The sequence below is a fragment of the Convolutriloba macropyga genome, chromosome 3, assembly GCF_964194025.1.
Source record: "Convolutriloba macropyga chromosome 3, txConMacr16.3, whole genome shotgun sequence".
In the NCBI taxonomy this organism is placed as follows: Eukaryota; Metazoa; Xenacoelomorpha; order Acoela; family Convolutidae; genus Convolutriloba; species Convolutriloba macropyga.
Window position 1 is genome coordinate 68282713 of NC_134470.1, and position 24495 is coordinate 68307207.

Here is a 24495-nt window from a genome sequence, read left to right on the forward strand (position 1 = left end):
ATAATAACTTTTCGGTCGGAGGAGCTATTTGACTAACATTTAAGACTTTTTGTTGTAATGGAGAAGCAGCAAGAGCAGGACCACTTTTGGTCTAGATGTAGAAATCTATAGCTCAAAAGCTAATTGGATTTTAATGGGATCTGGTTTGTAATTTTTATATTATTTAGACCAAAATGGTTTCAAATCAAACCCCAACCACTGACAGATCAAAAATACAAGCAAACAGAGGCCAATTAACAAAATTAATAATTTCAGTGGTTTTTTGGCTATAGTTTTTTGGCTCCAACACCATTTGCAAAAAAATGTTACAGAATTTTTGAGTTCTGTATTTATTCAGTGATAATGTGTATCTTTTAACTTAGTCACACTAATGCAAATTTGGCTTCCTAAGAAGAAACAATTTAAACTATTAGCCATTTTTGAGTGGAGAGTTCAATGTTATTATGCCTAACGCTTTTACAATTTGTTTTAAAATATAGGTAATAAGAGATTTACCAATTTCAGTCTTATTTCTACAAATGGTCAACGTAGTCTCAGCCAAAATAAAGCTCCCTTTTTTCAAGTTAGATATAGTGTAGTCTTCTTTGCTGTCGTTTTTAATAATTCTTTTTAGCGTTGATACCACGAGTTTTCATAATTTTTTTAGGCTTTGCTATTTTCCAATTTTTGGTGTTCTGTTTTACTGTGTTATCCGATCTACACAATAGAAGCACATTAACGACAAGTCGCATATCTTATTAACGGTGCTGAAAAAAGGCGCAATTAATTTTATTCAATGTTTTTATTTGAAAGATTTTTATCTCACACATATCGACACCAATTCCTCGCGAAATTGAAGTGACTTTCTGATTTTTGCCTGTATTTCCTAATTTTGTAGTAGCATGACATTCTAAATAATGGCAAGTCTCATTAACTTTTGTATGGATGTATAAATGAAGCCAATGATTGATTTCAAATGGTAGCTAATTGCTTTCATGACTTTGAATTTAAGTGTTTTCAAAAAGTGTAAAGGTATTGTCTTATTTTGCCCCTTTTGTTTTCTGTCTTTTTGTTAGTTATTCAAAATAAAGATAAGTTCCACATCTTTTCAGGTGAATTAAAAATCATTTTGATATATTTGTTTTTTATCTGTTGCTATTTTGATTTTTTTCATTTAGTTTTTTAAGAAAAATAGATAAACATTAAGTTTTGATCGTAAGTATTGCTTGTTTTCTTTTTTGATGTTGTTCTTTGTCTTGACTCTTACTCTCCTTAATTGCAAGTATCATCGGCACTCTATTGTGCTATTGTTTCTTTTGTTTAATGGTTAGAGCTTAAAGCATTTTTTTAAAAATGTGTACACCAATTATTTTCGATCATTAAGTGATTTTCAAAAAGTTTTCTATCTCTTCATCATATGGTGGACAATTATGTCAAAAACTTGGTTGAGCGGGGTCGGAACATTATGTGCGAGCGCACATTACGGGGAGCCTCCTTGTTTAATTTGTTTCCAATTGTTTCATATTAACATAAATATGGACACCCTGGTCACGCGCGTCTAGCCATCAAGTGCGTGAATAAATATAAAACAATCTGAATTTGATCTAAATAAAAAAAATTACTCAGATGAGACGGATCTGGATTAAAAATAGTGGGGAAAACTTATCTGCTGACTTTTCAAAACGAATACTGAATCTTAGACTATTTTGCAATCTTAGACTTTTTTGTACTAGTTTTCAATCAAGCTCCACATCGGGTTCTGATTTGAACAAAAAATCTGGTTTGAAAAACTAAGCCTGAGTTTTACGAGTGATATTGCAATGTGCAATGACCGGTAGACCGGTACAATAAAAAGGCAGCACTTACCTTCACAAGGTCGTTTGCTGATGACCTTGATCGGAGTCTGCCTTCGACATGCAGTCACTTGCAGCAAACATTCACTAGCATACGTCACTCCGTCACTCCCACACACCACTGCCTTCGAAGCCGACACACGACACGAGTCCTCCTCGGGACACATGCACGTCACTGTAGAGGAGTCGGAAGATGAGATCGGGCTAATGTTACGTAATGATTGCGTAAGAGTGTTAATGCTGCTCGTGTTTGCGGTGTTTGCTGTTGTCGTAGGAAGGTATTCAGAGCAAATTGAGCCGAACAAGCATGCGTCACATGACGAAGCTGTCATTGTCAAGTTTTGATCGACTGCGAAAACAAACGCATGAATTTTCAATGATGTTTTGATTCACCGCTTAGCTTAATTGGGACACTTACTAATTAACAACTTTTTAAACTTAAAAAGCATGCAAAGTTATACATCAAAGCGCTTTAACAGGCTGACCATCAAAAAATCATAACAGAAAATTTGAAAAGAAATCTTTGTTTTGAATGAAATTGTGTCTTCCTTGAAATCATCAAAATTATTTGGCAATAAAAGATCTTAATTTTTTGGGCTACAGGAAACTTTTTATTTTATCAACACACGGGCCTTCGAATTGATCTACTATTTAGTTGTTTAATTCACTAGTCCAGCAAAAACAAATTTCGATTTATGTGTATTGGTCAGAAACTATACTTATGCATCCATTTTTCTGTTTATACGCCTTTTCTTTTGAAATTCTATTGATTTTAAGTTCCCCTTTCCTAAACTTAATATGCGAATGCATTCGCTTAATCTAAGTGACAAAAATTTTGTTTTTTAGCTGTAAAAGATTATTCTGCGCAAATTATGCAAGTGTATTATTGCATGAAATAATGCATTGAATTTTAATCGATTCTCTGATTGCTTAGCAAAATTAACCTGAAAATCTACAGACTTTTTTGAACGCTGTACATCAAATTTCTTGTTCTGTGATGACTGGTTTTTGCGTTTTCTAAATTAGACAAATCCATAAAATCCCATTTTTCGTAGAAAAACTGTAGAATCTGTTATTGATGTGATAACTCTCAAGTATATTTTACCCGCCTAATTGCTGTAAACTTGATTTTTTAGACAACTTTGAATCACAATCACCAAAAACAAGCTAAACAAAGGTGCACGTGGCCAAACAAAAGAAATAATTAAATAAAGACATTGAAGCAACTATCCCTTTTTTGACCCAAAAAAATCCAAGGAACTGAGAAACCAAAGACGACAACGCACTCCCCCAATTCAGGACCAGACGGCCATTGTCAGAAGCCAGAACAAATATTTAACATTCTGTCCTAATTTGTTACCGACATGACAAAATTCAACGCTTTTGCAGTTCCAGTTAAATTAAAAGCAGAATTTTTGACCTTCTGTATTTTTAAAGGTTTGTTGAAAGAAAATGATTAGTGCATACAAAACATCACATCGTTTTAGAAATATAAAAGTTTGCTTTCTTTTATTTCGCAAACGCTATTTCTTTCTTGAAGCACATGTTTGACAGCGTTCAGCGGCCACAAATCTTTCCTACCCAATTTAGTGGGGGTGGAACTATATGCTTAAATGTTTTTTTTTGTTAAGTCAAAATTGGCTCATCGATATATTCATCGTATAGGGTTCTCAGTGGTATCATTAGAAAAGCCGTCCAGCGTAGAATATGTAACTAAAAGCATGTTTTTAATTTTGTTTTTTCCATCGAGTTACCGAACTGTAAAATTTCGAGAACGTTTGACTGATTTCGTTGTTATTGTTCACGTTTTCCAGTTTTTCACGCAAATGTTTTGGCACTTTTGCTAAAAAAGTAAGAAATGGTAAGGATAGTTTTGATCAGTTTACCTGTAAAAAAGCCGTTGAACTTTTTTGGCTAAAATGTCTCAATTCAAAAATGAAAATGTCAAAATTTTGACTAAAAATTTCAAAATTCAACCTTTTCTTATAAAAACAACCAAAATAAGGTTCTTTAGTCCACCTGGTTTTTTGCCAGATTGATATACTTAAAAACTTTTAAAAAACTCATTTACTCCACTGAAGTCTAGTCTTACTTCTGGATCCTTTGAGAGAGTTCTTGAACGATAAATTGTTTCTAATTTTACTAGAAAGTTATGCAAAATGCATCATTTGTTTTTGATATAAAGACACTTTTGGAAAAACAATCATTTCCAAAAAATTAGTAAAAATCAAAAGTTCCTCGGAGACGAAAGGCAATAGCAGGGCTAGTTTTGGTTTAATCGTTGTCTAAAAAAACCGGATTGTAATCAGTACATGTTTTTCATAGAAAATTTTTGAATTTTTGCTCTTTTAAGTGAATTACAGAAAAAAATCAAATCAAGACGTACTAAAAACAGATTCAATTGGGTTTTCTAAAGAGTTTCAAGGAAACGTACATAGTTTTCTTTTCGGAAACTTAAGGTCGTTTTGACTTTAAATACATATTCTCAAAATAAATAATGGAATTTTGAGCGTTTCGACATTTTCTGTCTTTTTTGTAGAGTTGTAGCTTGAGGTCAGCAACGAAAGGCAGCATCGTATTTCTAATATAACAATTATTATTTATTGCGATTTTACGTTCTAAGTAATGGTTTTTGGCTTTGATACAACGGGTTTCAACAAACAATTTTTAATTGTTGGATATTTTTCATAATGGAAGTTTTTTGTCGTCTTGTCCGATTATTGAGGAGTCAAATATGTAACCTTTTTGTTAATTGAAAAGCACGTGCAGTTGAACAAATTAGTTTTTTATTGAGTTTTTATGGTTTCCACTGCTTCGATAACGTCTTCTAGCAGGTTTTAAAGAATTTTTTTTCATTTGTCGTCTTTTTTGTAGTTGATTGACAAATTGTAGATAATTAAACGTCTTAGCGGCCTCCTTTTGATAAAAACAGAAACTCATTTTTTGACTTGAGGTAATAGTTAAAGTTTTTTTTGACTTTGAAACCAACTTTGTAAAAGAAAGTATAGACGTTTTTTTTTAAATATGCACCTTGCAGTTCTGTTTTGCCTACTTGTTAGTTGTTACATTACTTGATTAAAAACGGATCGCATATCATATTATTGGCGTTGAAGAAAAAAACAATGGAACAATTCGGCTGTTTTATGTGCATTGCTTGTTGTTGCCAGTTTTTCGCAAAAAATATCTAATTTTTGAACTTTGCTTGTATTTTTGTTCTTTTTGTAACCGTATGATAAATTCTGGTTAACTGCAGGTCTAAGTGGCTTCCTATGGATGAAAAAAGAAATCTATTTACTGATTTCAGTCGATAGCAAATGTGTTTTATGACTTGGAAATAATAAATTTTTCATAAACTTTTACAGACGTATTCTTTAAATTTGCATTTTTCTTATCTTTTTTCTGCGCTTGTTACCTATCATCACGAATTAAAAGCCTCATAGGACTTTATTATTGTTTGAAAACGTTTTCTGGTTAAAAATAAAACATATCATAGATTTTTGCAGATTGTTTTTTGTTTAAGCGGCTTCGATACCAGTTTTTCTTGAAAATTATTAATTTTGGATCTTGTCTCTTTATCGTTCTGTTGTAGATCTATGACATATTGTGCATAACGATAGAACTCAATGGTTTCTTTGGAGAGTTAAAAGAAATTATTAAAAATTACAAGCTTTATTTTTTTTGTCTCTGAAATTAATTGTTCCCGAAAAACACAAGTTTATTTTTAACTTTTCCTTTTTTTTTCTTTTGTCTACTTGTTGCCTAGTGTCAATATTCAGTGATTACACATCTCATTATTAGTTTTCACAAAAGGCACAGTTGATAAGATTTTTTCAACCGAATAGGTTATTGTTTTAACGGGTTCAACACAGTTCCTTTAAATAATCAATGGAATTTTTGCTTTTCCTCTGAATATATCGTTGGTTGTTGTGAACGTACGGTATTTTCTGGATGATGGTTGATCTCATCGTCTTTAAATTGATGTGTTATTGATTTTAAATCGATTTAAATATTTCGATTAAAATGTGATGGTGTTCATTATTTGAAATTATTTGTTTTCATGAAAATATAAACTTATTATCTAACTGTGCCGTTTTTGATCGTTTAACTACTGGTTAACGAGCCTCATCAAGGAAAAATCCCATGTTTTTTTTCAGTGTAATGCAAACTAACTTGATTAGTTTAGGTTTCATTTGACCCTATTTTGACTTTGATTTTTTTGTTTGTATTGTCTCGTTGTCCTAATAATGGGAGGCCTCATCGGTCCACTCATGTGGTATTTGTCTACTGTTTGAGGTCATTTGATTTAAAAGCTTTTTTGAAGAAAAATTCGTTCGCCAAATATTTTTAATCAATATGAGAGATTTTTTAAAAGCTTTCTATCTCTTCTTTTGCTAGACAATTAAACCAAACTTGTGGATAATCGGGGTTCAAACACTATGTGCGAACGCACATTACCCAGCCTCCTTGTTTTTCTTAAAAAACAACATATTGGACAACAGTTGATCTAGCCGACCAGGTCTAGCTAACTGTGCATCTTTTTAGATTCGATGTAGAAAAATTCTGCTTTCGGTCTTGACATTCGTTTTAAACGTTTTTCTTACTTTTTAACATTATTTACTTATATCATCTATAACTCACACAATTGCACGTTGTTCACTTTTATATAAAATAGACTCACACAATTGAGTCTTGGAATTTTGAATTAAGATATACAATAGGCTTTCTGATTTTGATATTCGTATTTCTGATAAATGATAGAGAAGATTCGAAAGCACGGCGCCACTCATTAAGTGGCCGAGGTTTTACCGAACAATAATGCAAGATCTGCGATGAATAGTTGTGAAAATAAATATTTCCCGCCGCAAAACGGCAGCATCTTTTCTTCTTGAACGCAGTAATTTTTGTAAAGATTTTGATGAATTAGTCCGAGAAATTTTATATCTGCCTTCATTTACCGCATTTATTACTGAAATCAAATGCGTCACGTTGTTTCGAATCTCTAACCTTCAGCTTAGCAGTCACTACCTTTTCGTACACAACGAAACCATTCATTTACTATATGCATTTCAATCTAATGCAGTCCATTTTTGGTTAAATTTATGCGCTGATTTTTGTATCAACCTCTACTAATAGAAAGCGGTGAAAATTGAATTTTAACAGCAAAAAAAAACAAAATATTCCAAAATTTTCCGCTAAAAGATATTGCGGTAATCTTAGCGGTGAGTTGTCGAAACATTTGTGGTTTTCAGCGGTGACATTTTCATTTTCACCGCTTTCGCCGCATTCGGCGCTCTAAACGACAATTCTTTGAACCATTCACCGTATTCACCGCTATTCTTTCATTTTATAGCGTTGAAATCTCACCCGGGCATTGACAACTGAAATGAAAGTAATATGACTGGGTAAAATTGCCGTTAAAGTTTAAAAATAACTAATGACATCTGCTATAAAACATCAGTCGGGTTAGAATCTATAGAGATAGATAGAGAGAAAAGGGCTTTACTTCTATTTTATGCAAATAAAGAAGCAAAAAGATAAGAATATCAAAATAATCGGATGGATATTGCGAATGATTAAACTATTGTTCACCTTGTGGCAATTAGTTAGTGCTTGAACGACAATTGAACGAAAAGATCAAAGGGATTAAATTAGGTATCACGACATTGGGTATTTTGGCATCGATTATATGGTGTCAGGACAATTTACCCAATTCCATTTTACCCAATGCTATTATACCCGATGCCATTTTACCCAACCTGCCATTTTACCCAACCTGCCATTTTACCCAACCTGCCATTTTACCCAATGCCATTTTACGCCAACTTACCCAATTTACCCCATTGCTAAATCAACCAGAACGACTATTTAGCCGACTATAAAATAAATGGCCCGTGGGACTTGATATGAAACTATCACAACCGAATATGGGATTATATTGTCCACAAATATTTTATGTCACACTTCTAATAGCGAATGCTAATTTGTAATCGGATAATTTAACGAAAAGATCAAAGAGCATTGGGTAAGTTGGTATTGGGTAAAATGGCGTAGGGTAAAATGGAATTGGGTAAATTCCCCAGTCGATTTCGAATGGTTATCTTGCAAGATTCTGGCAGATTCTGCCAGAATCTTGCAAGATTATGCATAATCTTGCAAGATTTCTGCCAGAATCTTGCAAGATAACCATTTTTCTGCCAGAATCTTGCAAGATAACCATTTTTCTGCCAGAATCTTGCAAGATAGCAATTTTTCTGCCAGACTCTTGCAAGATAACCATTTTTCTGCCAGAATCTTGCAAGATAACCATTTTTCTGCCAGAATCTTGCAAGATAACCATTTTTCTGCCAGAATCTTGCAAGATAACCATTTTTCTGCCAGAATCTTGCAAGATAACCATTTTTCTGCCAGAATCTTGCAAGATAACCATTTTTCTGCCAGAATCTTGCAAGATAGCAATTTTTCTGCCAGACTCTTGCAAGATAACCATTTTTCTGCCAGAATCTTGCAAGATAACCATTTTTCTGCCAGAATCTTGCAAGATAACCATTTTTCTGCCAGAATCTTGCAAGATAACCATTTTTCTGCCAGAATCTTGCAAGATAGCAATTTTTCTGCCAGACTCTTGCAAGATAACCATTTTTCTGCCAGAATCTTGCAAGATAGCAATTTTTCTGCCAGAATCTCTCAAAATAATCATTTCGCTGTCAGAATCTTCTAATATATCCACTTTTTTGCACAAGATCCTACGAGATGAATTGACTAATGCGAGTAATCCTGACAGCAAATCTAAAGTCCTTCGAAGCTCAAAAAATGGCAAAATGAAGATAATCACATTTTTTGGGCAATGGCAAAAAAAGTTAAGCGTAAGGAGCTGAATTAAATGAAAGGAAGCAGTTTAAGATGCAAAGACTAATATCACATAATTTTTCCATCAAAAAAAGTAATCTAGACGTGTAGTTTCGTAAATTTTGATAAAGTTGAAAACAAAGTTTTTAATAGTAGATTATTTTGTGTTAACAGTTCTCAAAGGCAGATTTTAATTTGTTTTCTTCAGATAATTCATATTTCCAGATTCAAAATCAATTTAAATCATTATTTTTCTTAAAAAACACGCAACTGATTCTTAAGAAAATTTCTGGTCAAAATGAAATGTGTTAATTGAATGGGAGCCAATAAGAGGACAGCTCGACCGGAACGAACTTGCAAGAATCTTGCAAGATAACCATTTTTCTGGCAGATCTTGCAAGATAACCATTTTTCTGGCAGTTCTTGCAGGATAGACAGTTTTTGCAAGATTCTGGCAGAATCTTGCAAGATAACCATCTGGTCTCGACTGGGGTTGTCATGTAACCGATTATATTGTCATGTAATCGATTTCAAAGCGGGGTATCGGGGTACTTCAGCACTAAAACAGTCGGAGCGCTACTGAATTTGATGCTGTGCATGATATCAATTCTGTGATTCCGGATAAAACACACTTATGAACCCCTGATCCAGTGCTGAAATTTACCGAACTACGAAATGCCATTTTAAGGAAAATTGTTAACTTTTTCTATTGTTTTCACACGCAATATCCATCTGATTAGAACACTATAGTGTACACAGCCTATAACTTCAGTCATTTTAAAAGAAAACATCTAAAAAGATAGAAGAAGCAGTTATACACATTCATATATATGCAAAATACAAGATCTTCGCCTATTTATTAGGTTCTGAACTTGTATATGCTTCATACAGAGACAGAGAATAGCTAAATGCTTAGATGACAACAATCGATAGCCAATTCTTGTTTATAATATATCCCATTCCATCAAGTTGTTTACCTTTGTTTATTTTTGTTTGTTTGGCCAGTTTTGATTGACTGATTGATAAACTAGTAATGAGAGAGATTATAATCATGTTGACAATTTGTAATGGATTATTATTGATTGCTTGCACAGATGATATTGATATGCATAGAGAGTGATTTGTGTAATTGTAGCTGGTTGGCTGCGGCTGATGTTTAATTACGTAATCACAGACGTTTTTTATTACGTAATCTGTGACGCAATCACTCGTCACCCGACGACGTTTTCACGACGTAAGGCGAATCAACACCTGCGAAAACACACATACAAACGAATTCGCGCATACTCTTACTTCATGAAATATCGTTACACCACCAAAAATTATCAAGCTTTATTTCTTTACAAAACCGATTTTCATTTCGCATGAATGAATGAATGATAATGAATTAGTGAACTAAACTTAAAATGTGAAGCCTTTATTTACAAAAATTCCTTTCTGATTATTGTTAGAATAGTTTACCATATCTGGATAATATAATACATAAGGCAATTCGCCTTTCCTGTTTATCATAATGAATGAATGTTTTTCAATAACTATCAAACAATTGTAAATTTTTTTTTATTATTTTTGAAAAATACTACCAATATTCAATTTTTGCAAACTCTTGTTCCGTCAATCTGCGTGAAACTAATGCCCAGTTATTGTACTATGCTTTATAAGTCCTATAGAACGACGTAAGGCGAATCAACACCTGCGAAAACACACATACAAACGAATTCGCGCATACTCTTACTTCATGAAATATCGTTACACCACCAAAAATTATCAAGCTTTATTTCTTTACAAAACCGATTTTCATTTCGCATGAATGAATGAATGATAATGAATTAGTGAACTAAACTTAAAATGTGAAGCCTTTATTTACAAAAATTCCTTTCTGATTATTGTTAGAATAGTTTACCATATCTGGATAATATAATACATAAGGCAATTCGCCTTTCCTGTTTATCATAATGAATGAATGTTTTTCAATAACTATCAAACAATTGTAAATTTTTTTTTATTATTTTTGAAAAATACTACCAATATTCATTTTTTGCAAACTCTTGTTCCGTCAATCTGCGTGAAACTAATGCCCAGTTATTGTACTATGCTTTATAAGTCCTATAGAAAATAAGCAGATTGCAATTTTTTGGTGGTGTAATGAAAAATTAAAAAATGATTATGAGTACTCCTGATAAAAACAAAAATCTTGAGCTGATTTTGCGTTCACTTTTCAAATAAACCTTGTTCATAGATTACAGTCAGGCAATACAGGTCAGGATAGTAGGAATACTACAAATGTCAGAGATGAATTGTTTGAGAGAAGGGAGATTTGATGATTCAACTTAAGTCACTTTGCATTGGTGAACCAAAATGAGAAATCGCCTGGGTTTTTGCAAAGATTTGATTTTTCTCAAATCAAATCTTTGAAATCGAAGACGCAAATCGCAATTGTAGCATTGACAAAAATAGATGTGATTGGCTCAAACCAAAAGTATCCTGGAACCGTCTGCTAACAAAAAAATCTCATTATGCAGAAACTAACGAAATGTAAAAAATTTTGATGTCTTCAATCTGTTCTCGAAAATGGAAAACACGGTTATAAGATGAAAAATCGTAATGCATGTTATTTTTGTGGAAACTCCAATAGCAATGAAATTTACAATTTTTTCAAATGTCTATAAATTCAAAGCACTTCGAGGTTCAAGAAAAAGTAGGATAGCTTTTCAACGGATCACATAACATTGGGTAATCGGTGCTTGATCTGTTGACATTGAACAAAAAACAGATCAAAACAGCAAAATGCTCTTTGATCTGATTAAAGTTATGATTAAAGTATGAAAATCTATAGATTTGATCGTGACAGAAACTGATAAAACTCATGTGATAAAGCTCTTGTGTTAAAACTCAAATACTTGTTCGTAATGATTTGAATTTAAATTATACAGTTTAACTATCTTTCTAAAAGAGGGCGCAGCAACACATTATTGAACCATAACCCAAATTTTTATCTGTATTATTACAAATGTTCTGCAACAAATCATAATAAAGTGTCAAAACATTTAATTATTAAAAGCCACGCCTGGTTTTCGGGAATGAGCAGCCTTAGAATGCGCGCATTTGAGACAGTAAAACACCCTAAACTAGTTCTTTTTTTCCACAAACTATTCAAACTTTCAAATAGAGTTGAAGAATTTCAAAACTATTATAGTAACAATGGGATCTTTTCCGCTAGCGCCCCGTCCTATATAGCCGAGACTTAGGCACCCCTCCAAATATTAATGTTTTGCTCACTTCTGGAACAGGTTACTTATCATCATGATTAGTACCTAGTACGTTCAAATGCATGCAAATGAGGGGTGCCTAATTTATTGGGGGGGGGGGGGGGGTGTGCGCTGCTAGCGGAAAAGAACCTAACAATGCAAATAAAATCAATTGCGTCAGAAAACTCAAATGACCTTACATCAACTCTTTGAATAGTTTTGACTAGTTTTTTTTCAATAGATATGTCTTTCAGGAATTTGATTTCAAAATAGGAAAAAAGATTGAAAAATCGGCAAAATTTGGTGATCGATATATTTTTTTAATAATTATTCACTTTACGACAGTTGACGATTAGAGACAAAATCTATTATCTTTCGGCTTGCTGACAGTTTAATTCGTCAATTTTGTTTTAATTTTATTTTCCGGCTTTTAGGCAAAAACAAACTGGTTGTTTTTGTCATTGATTTATTAAAAGTTCTTGGCTGAGCGATTACATTTGAATGTCCTCAGTTCTGCTGATCATTTTTTGTTAAATTGATTAAATTGTTGGCTTTCTGTCCGTGCAACGCTTTTCAACATGTTATTTTTAAAAGATTAGTTTTTTTTCAAAAAGTCATTCAAAAAGTTTTCATGGAAGAAATTGAATGCGCTCAGACAGTGAGCAACAAAATAATCCTTGAAAACCGAAATGATAAAATACCTAAGCCAACATTGGCAATAAAAACATATTGCATCGTTTTTTAATGTTTTCTAAAATAACTTCTGAAGTTTGTATCACTTATGCCCTTTTCTTTTTCTCAAATTTGTTTGAATCAATCAACTGTCTTCCAGCTTTGGTTTTGCATATTGTAATTATTTCAAAAACAAATAGTATAGCTGATTTAAGCGAAAAACTTGGATCCTGCTAAACAAATTTCGCACGGTCAAAGTAGCAACTAATTTCGCTTGGACAGCAGTAAATTTACTTCTAATTTTTGATATTTTTTTTCTGATTGTTTCGAAAACCTTAGTACTATAACTTTTATGATGTTTTCAAATTTCTGGTTTTGTATTTGTATTGGATTTATTTCAATAACTTTTTGTATTCTATATAGTTTACAATTTCAACAGCCTTTGTTCCTCGAGCATTCAAATTTTCTTATTTCCTCAAATTAGTTTATTATTTTTGCAGTTGACTGGTATTGCTTTTTGTACATTAACTTCAAAACAAACGGATGATGTCTTGTAGCTCATTTATAAACCGGTTGATCCTAAAAACTGCAGACTTTCTTTCATTCAGTGGTTTTTATGCAGAGCATGGCTGCTAAGATTTCAATATCATTGATTTTCTGAGACTTTTTATTTTTCCATTAAAAATTGAAATTGTTACGTTTTTTTAAACTTTTTATTGATTAAATCACTTTTTCAATTGCTCAAAACTAAAAAATTTTTTGCATGTTTGTTGTTCTGAGAGTAAAAAAGTTTTAAAAAGTGAACACAAAATTGGCTACATGAAATGGTTTCTCAATTACTTATGAACATGTAATGAACTGAATAAGTTGTTCAACACAATATTTCGACAAAATAAGCGGCTTGGCTGAATGAACGGAAAGTGATCACACAGAATGAGATAATGATTGACGTATGGATTGACGTGTAATGTAGACGACACTTAATTAAATACCAGCTACAGTCGAGGGTGTTAAAGTCGAGGCGTGAACAATCTCATATCGGTTGTTGAATTTAATCTCTACAGAGTTGTACGGCGGGCAGCAGAGAGGGAAAACAATCGCAACATGTAAAAGTTGTCTCGATGCAAAAACCCAAGCTCAGTATAGTTAAAATAGAACTATGTATAGAACAGTGTGAAGTTTAAACAAGAAGCTCAATACATGAAGGAAGGATGAAAAAGTTGGTGAAAATGCCTAAAATTCTAGGTGAGAGGTGAAACATCCTAGTTTTTATCTTCTGATCTGATCATATTCCTTCTCAAAATGACAACATCTTAATAAAGTGTTGATAAACCGTTTCACTTTAGTGACTTGGACTTTTTTCAGCGCCATTTAAGTTTTGCTACCTAAAGTTTTTCAAATTTCATACGTCATAAGTGTATATTGCCTTAACATATAGTATTCCTTGTAGTTTCACGATTCACGCAGCAGAACAAGTAGCAGAATTGTTTGTATCAAAATTAAATTATGTATGTCCCTGAATAATATTTTTTGAGTTCCCAAACAAAAAACCAAATTAAACTTTGTACTCTTCAAAAGTGAGGCAATAATTTTTTCATCGAAACAAGACTAGGACTAAGACTAGGGCCTAAGACTAGGGCCAGGTAAAGACACAAAAATCAGAGTTTTTTATTTGAATTTGAAGCTGGGAAAAAGAAAAATTAAAGTTTGAATCAGATAGGAATGAAAAATCAGAGCCAAGAGTGTTTATTAACTTTTAATTATAGCGTGATAGTTTCAAAAGTTTTTGCTTGCTATTGCAATATCTTAAAAAAAATTATTAAGAAATTTTCAAGCTTTTCCGTAAGCTAGAAAAAAATGCGGTAACCAAAAATCTAAAAAAGGTCATTCTTGTAAGATTAAAAAACTTTCAGATTTTTTACAAAAGTTTATGATTACAGAATGTTTATAAAAATTTTCAGAATCGTTACAAAAGAGAAAGATTTTCGTTCAAATTGCATGTTAATGAAGTTTAACTTTTTTAAACAATTTTTGATTATTAAGCAAGGAAAAATCTTTTGCAAGATTATGGCAAGCTCTGGAAAAAAAATTCAGTGTTCTAGGTTCTGTGCTCGGCACCAAAAAACTGAAGAATCAAAAGTATAGTTGCGTTTTCAATACAGCAAAGAAACAAGTAGAAATCATAGAATTTGCAAAATTTACTCCAATCCAGCCACACAGCCACAATGGTTTCATTATTTATAAACTCCTACCATGTTCAATGAACTTCAAAAGGATGCAGCTGGTCAGAATAGATATTTATGGGAGACATAATTGAACTCAAATAGCAAAATATTTAATGACGTGACGATTTTTTCTATTGTTTTAAGCGAACATTTGAAATTTTTGCTTTTGAAATTTTTGTGCCCTGAAGAAAAGATTTTTCAAAAGTAAGAACTTTCAACGAGAACATTGTTTCTATTTCTGACTTTCTGGAAATTGTGTTCAATACTTTAGCTTTTGGCATTTTTATTGAAAACTATATTTTAACAATTTCCAATTATGCTTTTAATGGATGTTTTCAAGTTCATGATAATTAGACTATTATTAAACAATTTTTTTTTAGAAGTGGCGGATAGTTTTAAAATAATTAAATTAAAGAACAGTAGGTTTGCTTGATAACAGAGCACTATCGTAAAACCTGGATAAATGTTAAACATAACCGACTAACGTCGGGCGAATTGCTCTCAAACGACCGGCGAGCGGTTGGCTTGGTCAGTAGCTAGCCACGGGGGGGGGGGGGGGGTGAACCGGGGGCTGATGGGGGCAGCACTGGGTGGGGGGCAAAAGCGCGGTGGGGGGTGGAGCCAATAGTGGGGGTGGGGGGTCAACAAAGGGGGGGGGGTGTCAACCTCTAAGAACCGCCCCTCACACCATAAGTATAAGTATAAGTCTCCAAGACAGTTTGAGCTGAAACAGACCTGAAAGGCTCTAAGCGCACATAATGCCCGCTGGGCGTTACCTGTTTATCCCGTTTTTGAGGACGAAAAGTCAAAAGCGTCAGACGAAAAATTGGTCAAGCGAAAAATCGCATAAAAAAAGACCGACAGGACTAATATAATTGCTACAAACTTCGTTTGAGAGCAATTAATAACATTACAGAAAACCTTAAAATGATTTAAAAGATTCCATTTTTTAATGATAATTTCAAGATATCCAAAAACAGCATCAATTTTCCGCAGAATTAATAATTTAAGAATTAATCCTCGTAGCATTTTGCAAAATCTAAAATTTTCAGTTTATCATAAATTCTTTAATTCAGTTTCAAGCGTTTTTCCAAAGATAAAATGCTGTTTGGAACGCTAATATTAGTAGTTATTTCATCAATTCCCCCAATTTAAAAAGCTATCACTTCGTAATTAAGTAAATGCTAATTTTCCTTACTCAAAATCTGAGCAAGCTTTTTTACCTTTCAATTTTTTTGTTGAAACCGAACACAAGACATAAAAAGTTATTCATCAATATCAAAAAGAAGGAATATGATCTCAGGGTGTGTTTTCTCTCCTCGTTGAGCAAATTATGCCTTGATTTTATTTTTTTTTCGTATTAAAACTATACATTTTGTCTACTTATTACCCAAAATTTTGCCTGGAACTATCACATGTCTCTGTATGTCCTATAAAACAAAGTTGTAAGAGATGAAAATACTTGCTTTCGTGGGCGTATCGAGAAAGAAGAGAAAACAGACCCTGATTTTTTTAATAAAAAAATTGTTCAATAAAATCGTCATTATGTGGAGAAACGCATCCCAGTGGAATTAAAATTGAAGTAACTTGATAAGATCATGTTAAGATTCCTGATAAGAAAACGCCAAAAAATATGCATTTCACCAAGATCTTAACACGACATAGAATTCAGCTTCACAAGGTCTGTTAAGGCGTTCCCACTTTAAAGAAAATTAGATTAGTGAACATGTAACATTAGTAAATAACATTAGTGAACATGTAACTCACTTTGGGCGCACCCCATGAAAATCAGGGTCTGTCCAGGTGGGCAAATACTGCAGTTCTGTCCTTGGGCGGGGAACTTGCATGGACATTGTCCACTGACTTTGTTGCAGCCCTTTTCACGTTCAAACACTGCTGCGTCCGTCCCAAATTCATTACATACACATTCTAAGCACACAAACTAACTGTAGTACCTTGCAAATGCATAAAGTATTATATAGTTACTAGTTATATAGTTATTATAATAGTTACACAATTACTATTGCACGAACGAATTGATTGGTGTACTGGGCAGAGTTGAGACGAGGCGAAGTTTAATTGAAATGAAGCCCAACACTAATCAATGAGACACCGAAAGTAGTCCTTTAATTATTTGAGACCACCTACCCAAACAGGGAAAGCAGAGTGTCTTCTGAAGCTACCGTTCTTTAGCACTAGTTTCTGAGGAAAAGGCTTTATAAAAGACACCCGAGAATTTTTGAAAACGGAAACTAACAATCAATTAAAGAAAACTTGTGGAAAAACGAAAAGCTTTCGAAAAATAACCAAAACATTTAAGAGCCTTAATGCTGAAAGACTATCAGTCGTCAAAAACAAAAACGTTTAACTGAAAATTAAAAAAAAGGAATTGGCTTTAACTTACAATTTTTATGTTTATCTTGTTATATAATACTGTAATATATCAGAATGACAAACTACGGTGAAATTTTTCCGACCTTGTGAAGCTGATTGGGGCACCACAAAAATCCTAAAAGCTGATCACATGCAAATTTTCCATGATTTTAAAAAATGAAATAATCAATTTCTAAAGCTTTGTACAGATTTGACTAAAGATTTGTACAGATTAGAGATGAGAGCTAAAACAAACAGCACCAGATTAAAACTGTTGAATAGTTATCCAAAGAATGTTGTATTCCAAAAAGTCAACAACTGAAAACGTTTTTTTACTCTTTGTAGAGTACCATTTGTAGAAGTCGTTGTAGTAAACACTTTAAACTGCTGATGAACCTTATATACAAGTTGCCTATGTAACAAATTAAAGAATTGTACTCAGCGAATTTCGATGAACTGTCTCTTTCCTTTCCTGTTTATTTTTCTCAGGCGACTCACTTTTTAAAAAATTATCGGATTGTTCCTAAAATTTTTTATTTTTACCAATTTTATTTGAGAAGAATCAGTGAGCTTTTCTAATATCTAAAAGCTCCTCAAAATTCGGTTTTTAGAGTTCGATGCTTGATGAAAATTTTTTTATAATCCTTACGAAAGATTATGAAAAACTGATTTCACTTATACAGATTTGTTTTCAATTTTGTCAGAGAAATTTTTTCTCAAAAAAAAAATTGGAGAAAGAAGCTCAAATTTAAACCGCGCGTTTAAATTTTTTGTGCAGTTTTTTGCAGACTGTTGTATTCCACTAACTCGAGAACTAGAATACTTTTGTACTCTTTGTAATTGAGGACATAGTCGTATGAGTACTGATAAAGATCTTTAGAAAGTTACCTCAGAACCAAAGGCTTCAATGAAGACTGATCGCGGCAGAGAAAAACACCGATAAACAAACCACGGTCAGAAAATTGGCTGTTCAAGTAATATACAAAAAATATTTAATTACTGTTTATATAAAAAATCAGAGGAAAACTTAATTAACCTAAAAAATTAAAAACAGCAAAAATAGGAACGTAATCATTTCAAATTATATGTGAAAATAACTGCGAAATTAAACCAGCAAACAATATATTTAGTTGAACGATAACTAGGTTCAGTCGCATAGAAATGCCAAAACATAAGTGAATTTGTAAACAGAATTCAGACATCTGTGTTTCCAAAAAGAATGGAAAGGTACTTGAATTGAAAAAAAAAGTCTGACAAGAAATGATTGTATTTTTTGAAAGGTCAAATAAAATCATTGGAAATTGCAAAGCGTGATGAATTGAACCCTGATTCTCCTAAGTTGTTTCTTTGAAAATGCATATGGTGCATTTTTGTTCAAAAATTTCAGTGCAACAGTAAAATTTTAGTTTTCTGCACATAATGATTCACTATGACAAAAGATGAACCATTTGGATTAGTTATCGGAATTTTTTTTGCCGGTATAATTATCTCGGCAGACCACCTTTTAATTAATTTAAAGTAATTCTTTAAAAGATAATATGGAGTCCATTTTTTGGCAAAATTTTGAAATTTGGTTTTCAATGATTCAACAATACGGGATAAAAAAGAACTGGAAAAAAATTGGAGACGAGAGCTAAAGTAAACAGACTAGGATTAAAACTGTTCAAAAAATGTTGTATTGCTAGAAGTCAATGATTGAAAATGATTTTGTATTCTTTGTAGAGGGGTACAAAATCGTTAAACTGTTGATATACCTTTCTATAAACTTTGCCTACGCTTCAATGAAGACTGATCGCGTCAGAGAAAAACACCGATAAACAAACCACGGTCAGAAAATTGGCTGTTCAAGAAATATACAAAATTTATTTAATTACTGTTTACATAAAAAATCAGAAGAAAACTTAATTAACCTAAAAAATTAAAAACAGCAAAAACAGGAACGTAGTCATTTCAAATTATAGGTGCGAATAACAGCAAAATTAAATCAGCAAACAATATATTTAGTTGAACTATAATTTTCTTCAGTCGCATGGAAAAACCAAAAAGTATCTGAATTCGAAAACAGAATTCAGACATCTGTGTTATCAAAAAGAATGGAAAGATATTTGAATTTTAGTATAAATCTAAAAAGAAAGAATTGTAATTATTTTTCTGAAAGGTCATTTAAAATCATTAGAAATTGCACAGCGTGATCAATTAAACCCTGATTCTCCTAAGTTGGTTTTTTAGAATGCAAATGGTGAGTTTTTTTTCAAATATTACAGTGCCTACTGTAAACATTTAATTTTCTGCACATAATGATTGACTATGACACAAGGTGAACAATTTTGATTACTTATCTGTTTTTTTTCTTTCTGTAATATTTATCTTGGCAGACCAAATTTTAATTGATTTTTTCCTTAAAATATATGGAGTCCATTTTTGGCAAGCTTTTAAACTATGGTTTTTTATGATTCAACAATGCGTGATAAAAAGGTCTGGAAAAAAGATTGGAGACGAGAGCTAAAATAAACAGCGCAGGATTAAAACTGTTGAACTGAACAGTTATTCACAAACTGTTGTATTTCGACAAGTCAATGATTGAAAACATTTTTGTACTCTTTGTAGAGGAGGACAAAATCGTTAAACTGTTGATAAACCTTTTATATAGGTTGCCTATGTAACAAATTAAAAAATTGAGCTGAGCAAATTTTTTAGTTAGTTTTTCCTTTTCCCTTTTACTTGTCTCAGGAGATCCCCTTTTTTATAATTTTATAATTACCATAATTTTGAACATATATCCAAAAATTATTGGAAGGCCCTCCGGAAAAAATTAAATTTGATATGCCATCAAACACATGTTCAAGTAAACACGTTCTGAAAAGTAGTTAGAGGACTACTTTTGCAAGTACAAGTTGATTAGTGCACCCGGCAGAGTTGAGACAAATAGTACTAATGTAGGACAGCAAACTCATTAGAGTTTCATTAGAGCTATGTACGGCCTAATCAGAGCAGTAGCGAACCTTACACATTGGTGGTCGTAGCATTTTTTTGACGTACGTCGCTCTTGGTTTTAGACAACTTTAAATTTGTTCTTTGAGTGCAATTCATGTCTGAACATGTCTCTCAACTGTCAGATTGCAACTGAATGTTATTTAGCTTACGGCTTTAAATTGTTTTGGTGCAAAATTTTGCGTCTTTTTTGAGGCCTGTAGAAAAGAAATGCTGAAATGTTTATTTTCACATTTAACTATTTGTTCCAGTTATTTGTTTAGTCTCATTGTAACAATGGCACTCACCACCACCAACCTCCCCCTCCTCCCTAACACAGCAGAACAGCTACCACCACTACCACCACCACCACCTTGGCTATTTTCTGCGTAAAACTATTCTTTCCAAGGGTTTACAAGAAATCTATAGAGGTGGCTACGGGGCATTTTACTTGTTTATGCTTGTAGGATCCCTATGAAAAACCAAAAAAGCTATTTGGATTTCAATTGCCGCTATTCAAAGTCATATGGTACAATTTTGCTAACGAATCACACATGTAAACAAACTTGATATTTTTTGAAATAAATTTTTTAATGACAATCACTTCCCTCTATCATCAAAATATCATACTCATGATCAGCATTCTCATAGCAAATATTATGTTTTATCTAGGTAAACGCAGAAAATAGATTTTATCTAGCTGGATCTTTTCCGTTTGCCCCCCCCCCCCCCCTATTGAGGTTCATGAATTGCGGAGGTAAACGCCGAAGTAAAAGTAAGCCGACACAAAAATTGCCTACATTAAATTGTTAAATCTCCCATGTAGTAAAAAACTGAACGACTCCAGACATTTGAGAATTTTAATCGCGTAAGAGCTTACAAATTTCAAACAAATTGTCTTTTAAGTACTTATAAGATTATGCTTCTCCTGACTAAGACTTTGTAAGACAATTTATCAGGTCTTACACGATAAAAATTTTTTTATCACGTCTGATAAGATCTTACACGATAAAAGTTTTTTTGTCAGATCTAACAAGACGAAAATCCTGCCTTACAAGATTTTACACGATAAAAATTCTGCCTGAAAAAAAACGTTTATCGTGTAAGATCTTATAAGAATCTTCTAAAATCTTCTAAAGATAAACATTCAGAAAGCTATGACTCATTTTTTGATAATGAGTCATATCTTCTAAAATCTTCTAAAGATAAACATTCAGAAAGCTATGACTCGACTCATTTTTTGATAAGATTTTAATCAGATTTTATACGAAAAAAATTCGTTAAGTATGGCATGTTCTTCATATTGAAGACAATTCAGAGTTGTTGCTTTCAAGCAGTAGCCAAAAAACTACAGCATGCAACACTTAAGTATTAGAGCAAGAAAGAGAAAATTAATCCATTTTGTTTTTTGAGACTTATAAGATACCGTGAAAAACGTTATTGTAGCCAGAGTACCTAGTTAACACTCCGAATAAAACCGCCAAAATAGAATCAACAAACATTTTTTTGTTTCAGAATTGGTTAGTTGACAGATTATTTTTTTTACGTTCAATGAAATTGACTACGTTATACGGTTATATTGAAATCATTAAAACATGTCTTGTCAGATCTTACAAGATAAAAATTCTACCCTACATGAACTTTTCTCGTGTAAGATCTGATAAGATTCTTATCAGATCTTATAAGATAACAATTCTGCAAAATTGAATTATTATAAGATCTGATAAGTATCTTATCAGATTTTACAAGATTAAAGTTCACGTAGGGCAGATTTTTTATGTGTAAGACCAGATAAGATCTTGCACGATAAAAATTGTTGATCAGTACCTTATCAGATATTACACGATAAAAATTCCAGAATCACTGGGGTGAGCTTCGCGCATGAAATGATTTTGGTCTTACTTCTACAGCCTCCGAAGTAGACGCTCTTCTCAAAGCCCCAATAGTTAGCCAGACAGGAGTCACACCTGCTGCCACCCACGCCTGGCTTGCACAGACATTGACCCTTATCGTCACAGAGGTCAGAGTATGACCCGTAGGGGTCACAGTCACAGTATTCAGGACATCCTTCGTAGTTGTAACCTACAGTACAACTTATTAATTCATTTCAAAGAAAACAAAATACGAACATACTTCGTTCTCTTCTTCAAGATGGAGCAAAAGCCGGTTTGATCACTCCAAGAGAAATTTCACCATTAAATGCTATGTACTACTTTATGATGGAAATTTTCTTACCATAAAATGACCAAACCAAATTCCACTATGTGAATTTTGTTGCAAAAATCTTTTTAAGAAATGATTAACAACAGTACGTAGACAATTTAAATGAACCAGCAGAAATTTGGGCACGAAATACACATCAACATTTTAAGACCAAAATATCAAATGACTCCAAAACAAGACCGGAAAATGATGAATGGACCAAAAACCGTCTGTTAAAACGTGTTTGTACCCAAACGTGATAAAATTTATTCTACGAGGAAATTGTTTTCTCAAAAAAATTTAAGTAAAAAGTAAATCTTGAATTTCATCAAAATTTCGGAGTCAAATTTTTCAAAAATGTGTTATTTGACAAAACTTGTCCCAAAAATTATTTGACTGGAAGATAAAGATAAAGAGACAGCTGGGGTATCAATTTATTTGTATTCAACAAGTATATAATTTGAGCAGAATTTGTTATCATAAAATTCAGTTGATTTTTGGAATAAAATTTTATTGAAAAAATTTTGCTCACATGATCGCCAGTTAATTCGGATTAATTGATAAAAACAGCACGTGATGCCCTTTTTAAAAGTTGGATATTACCTATAATTGGGGTTCTTATTTTTCACGCATCAATTTTCTGCATTCCTTTCTCTGAAGTCGGGGAATTCCCTGCACTTTCTTTCTGATTAAAAACAAAAAAAAATTGGTTTTGTTTTTAAAACATATTGCTTCCAGACTGCTGCTTTTCAAAACATTCATTGAAGAGCTCTCAATATTATCCAACTAAGCGAAAAATTAACAAAATACGAGAAAGATTGCGGTTGTTTTGTTTCTTTTTTTGTTGACCACCATTTTTAATTCCAGTGCTTTATATCTTCAACAGAGCAGTAAAGTCCACCTCGTTTAATAAAGAACAAATAAAAAAAAATTCTATTAACCCAAATAAAACAAAAAACCCGCCAGTAAACTTTTGCTCAACTTCGTTTCGCTTTCTTTATCTTCTTTTTTTTGTGAAAGAGGTGCAAAACATTTTAAATTATTTTATGTACTTTGTTTCAGTTTTTAGCAAAAAAAGATTGCAATACGTTAATTTTTACTAAGAAGTCAACCTGATGTGATTTGTTAATAAAAATGCGACGATGTTTATTGTATTATTTGTGAACGAAAAAATTGATGCCGTTAAAAATTGCGCATAAACTTTTATAAATTCGTTGTAAAATTGTTTTGAAAGTTTGATGCCTGTAAAACGAGATATATAAAATGCCGTAAGAAAGCAAGCACTATGATATGGAAAACAAGCAGTATGATTTTTTAGCACTCACACATCATTGTAGGTAAGCAGAGTTGGCAAACAACTTTTTTGTGGTTAACAAAAAACAATGCCCTAAATTATACAATTCGTGGAGTTTTAAATTCATGAAAAGATAATGTATCTGAACGCAAAATTTGAAATTATATTTATTCAATCTGCGAACAAGTGTTCATTTGTGATGATAAATTGACAAGTGCAAATGTGTACTCAATCTCAATTGCTTGTTCATTTGATGATGACAAAAAAAGTATCACCAAAATATCACAAAAAAATGCGTGGTTTTGGATTTTTATAGTAGACATTTTTTTTCAACGATTCCCAAATAAGAGCAAAATATGATAATAACGCGTTTTCTATGAAATTTCCAAATTGTCTGCTCAGATGCAAAAACTGATTGACTTTCTTCCTCAGCTTATTTATAAAACTAGGTGAACAAATGTAAATCTTTGCTTGTTTTTCAGGTTAAAATTTTAACAGAATTGTTGAAAAATGATGGCAATTCAGTTCATTAAATCACACCAACTGGATCATGAGAAATCAAGTATGAACTACATATGTCATTTTCTCATGATTTCCAGCAATTTGAAACCGAATATACGAGAGCTTTTTACGTTTTCAGCCAAACATACTGAATCTAAGAAGTCGAATATACCGACGATTTCTTACGTTTCAAAAACCGAATATACTGACGATACCGAAGAAGGGGTTTTCGTTGTTTTTGTCTAACTGAAAACCGAACAGACCGACGACTTTTTACGTTTTAAAACGACAATTTCTGAAATAGGGTATCGGAGAAAACAAAAATTTTGTAA

General features: G+C 32.5%; 1 protein-coding gene across 6 annotated transcripts in view; it reads right to left on the reverse strand.

The window, feature by feature from the left end:
- LOC142336393 (agrin-like) overlaps positions 1-24495 on the reverse strand; it is a 156785-nt gene that overhangs the window by 75425 nt on the left and 56865 nt on the right. For 5 of the 6 annotated variants that reach the window (XR_012758902.1, XR_012758901.1, XM_075385192.1 and 2 more), the window contains 4 exons: positions 22069-22248; positions 16591-16752; positions 13591-13656; positions 1846-2181 (listed from right to left, as the gene is read on the reverse strand). Coding sequence is in view for 4 of the 6 variants with exons in the window: in XM_075385192.1 (XP_075241307.1) it covers positions 1846-2181; positions 13591-13656; positions 16591-16752; positions 22069-22248 (744 nt within the window). In the remaining 2 variants the exon portion in view is untranslated. The remainder of the gene's footprint in view (positions 1-1845; positions 2182-13590; positions 13657-16590; positions 16753-22068; positions 22249-24495) is intronic. The other variant, XM_075385193.1, reaches the window with a different exon arrangement.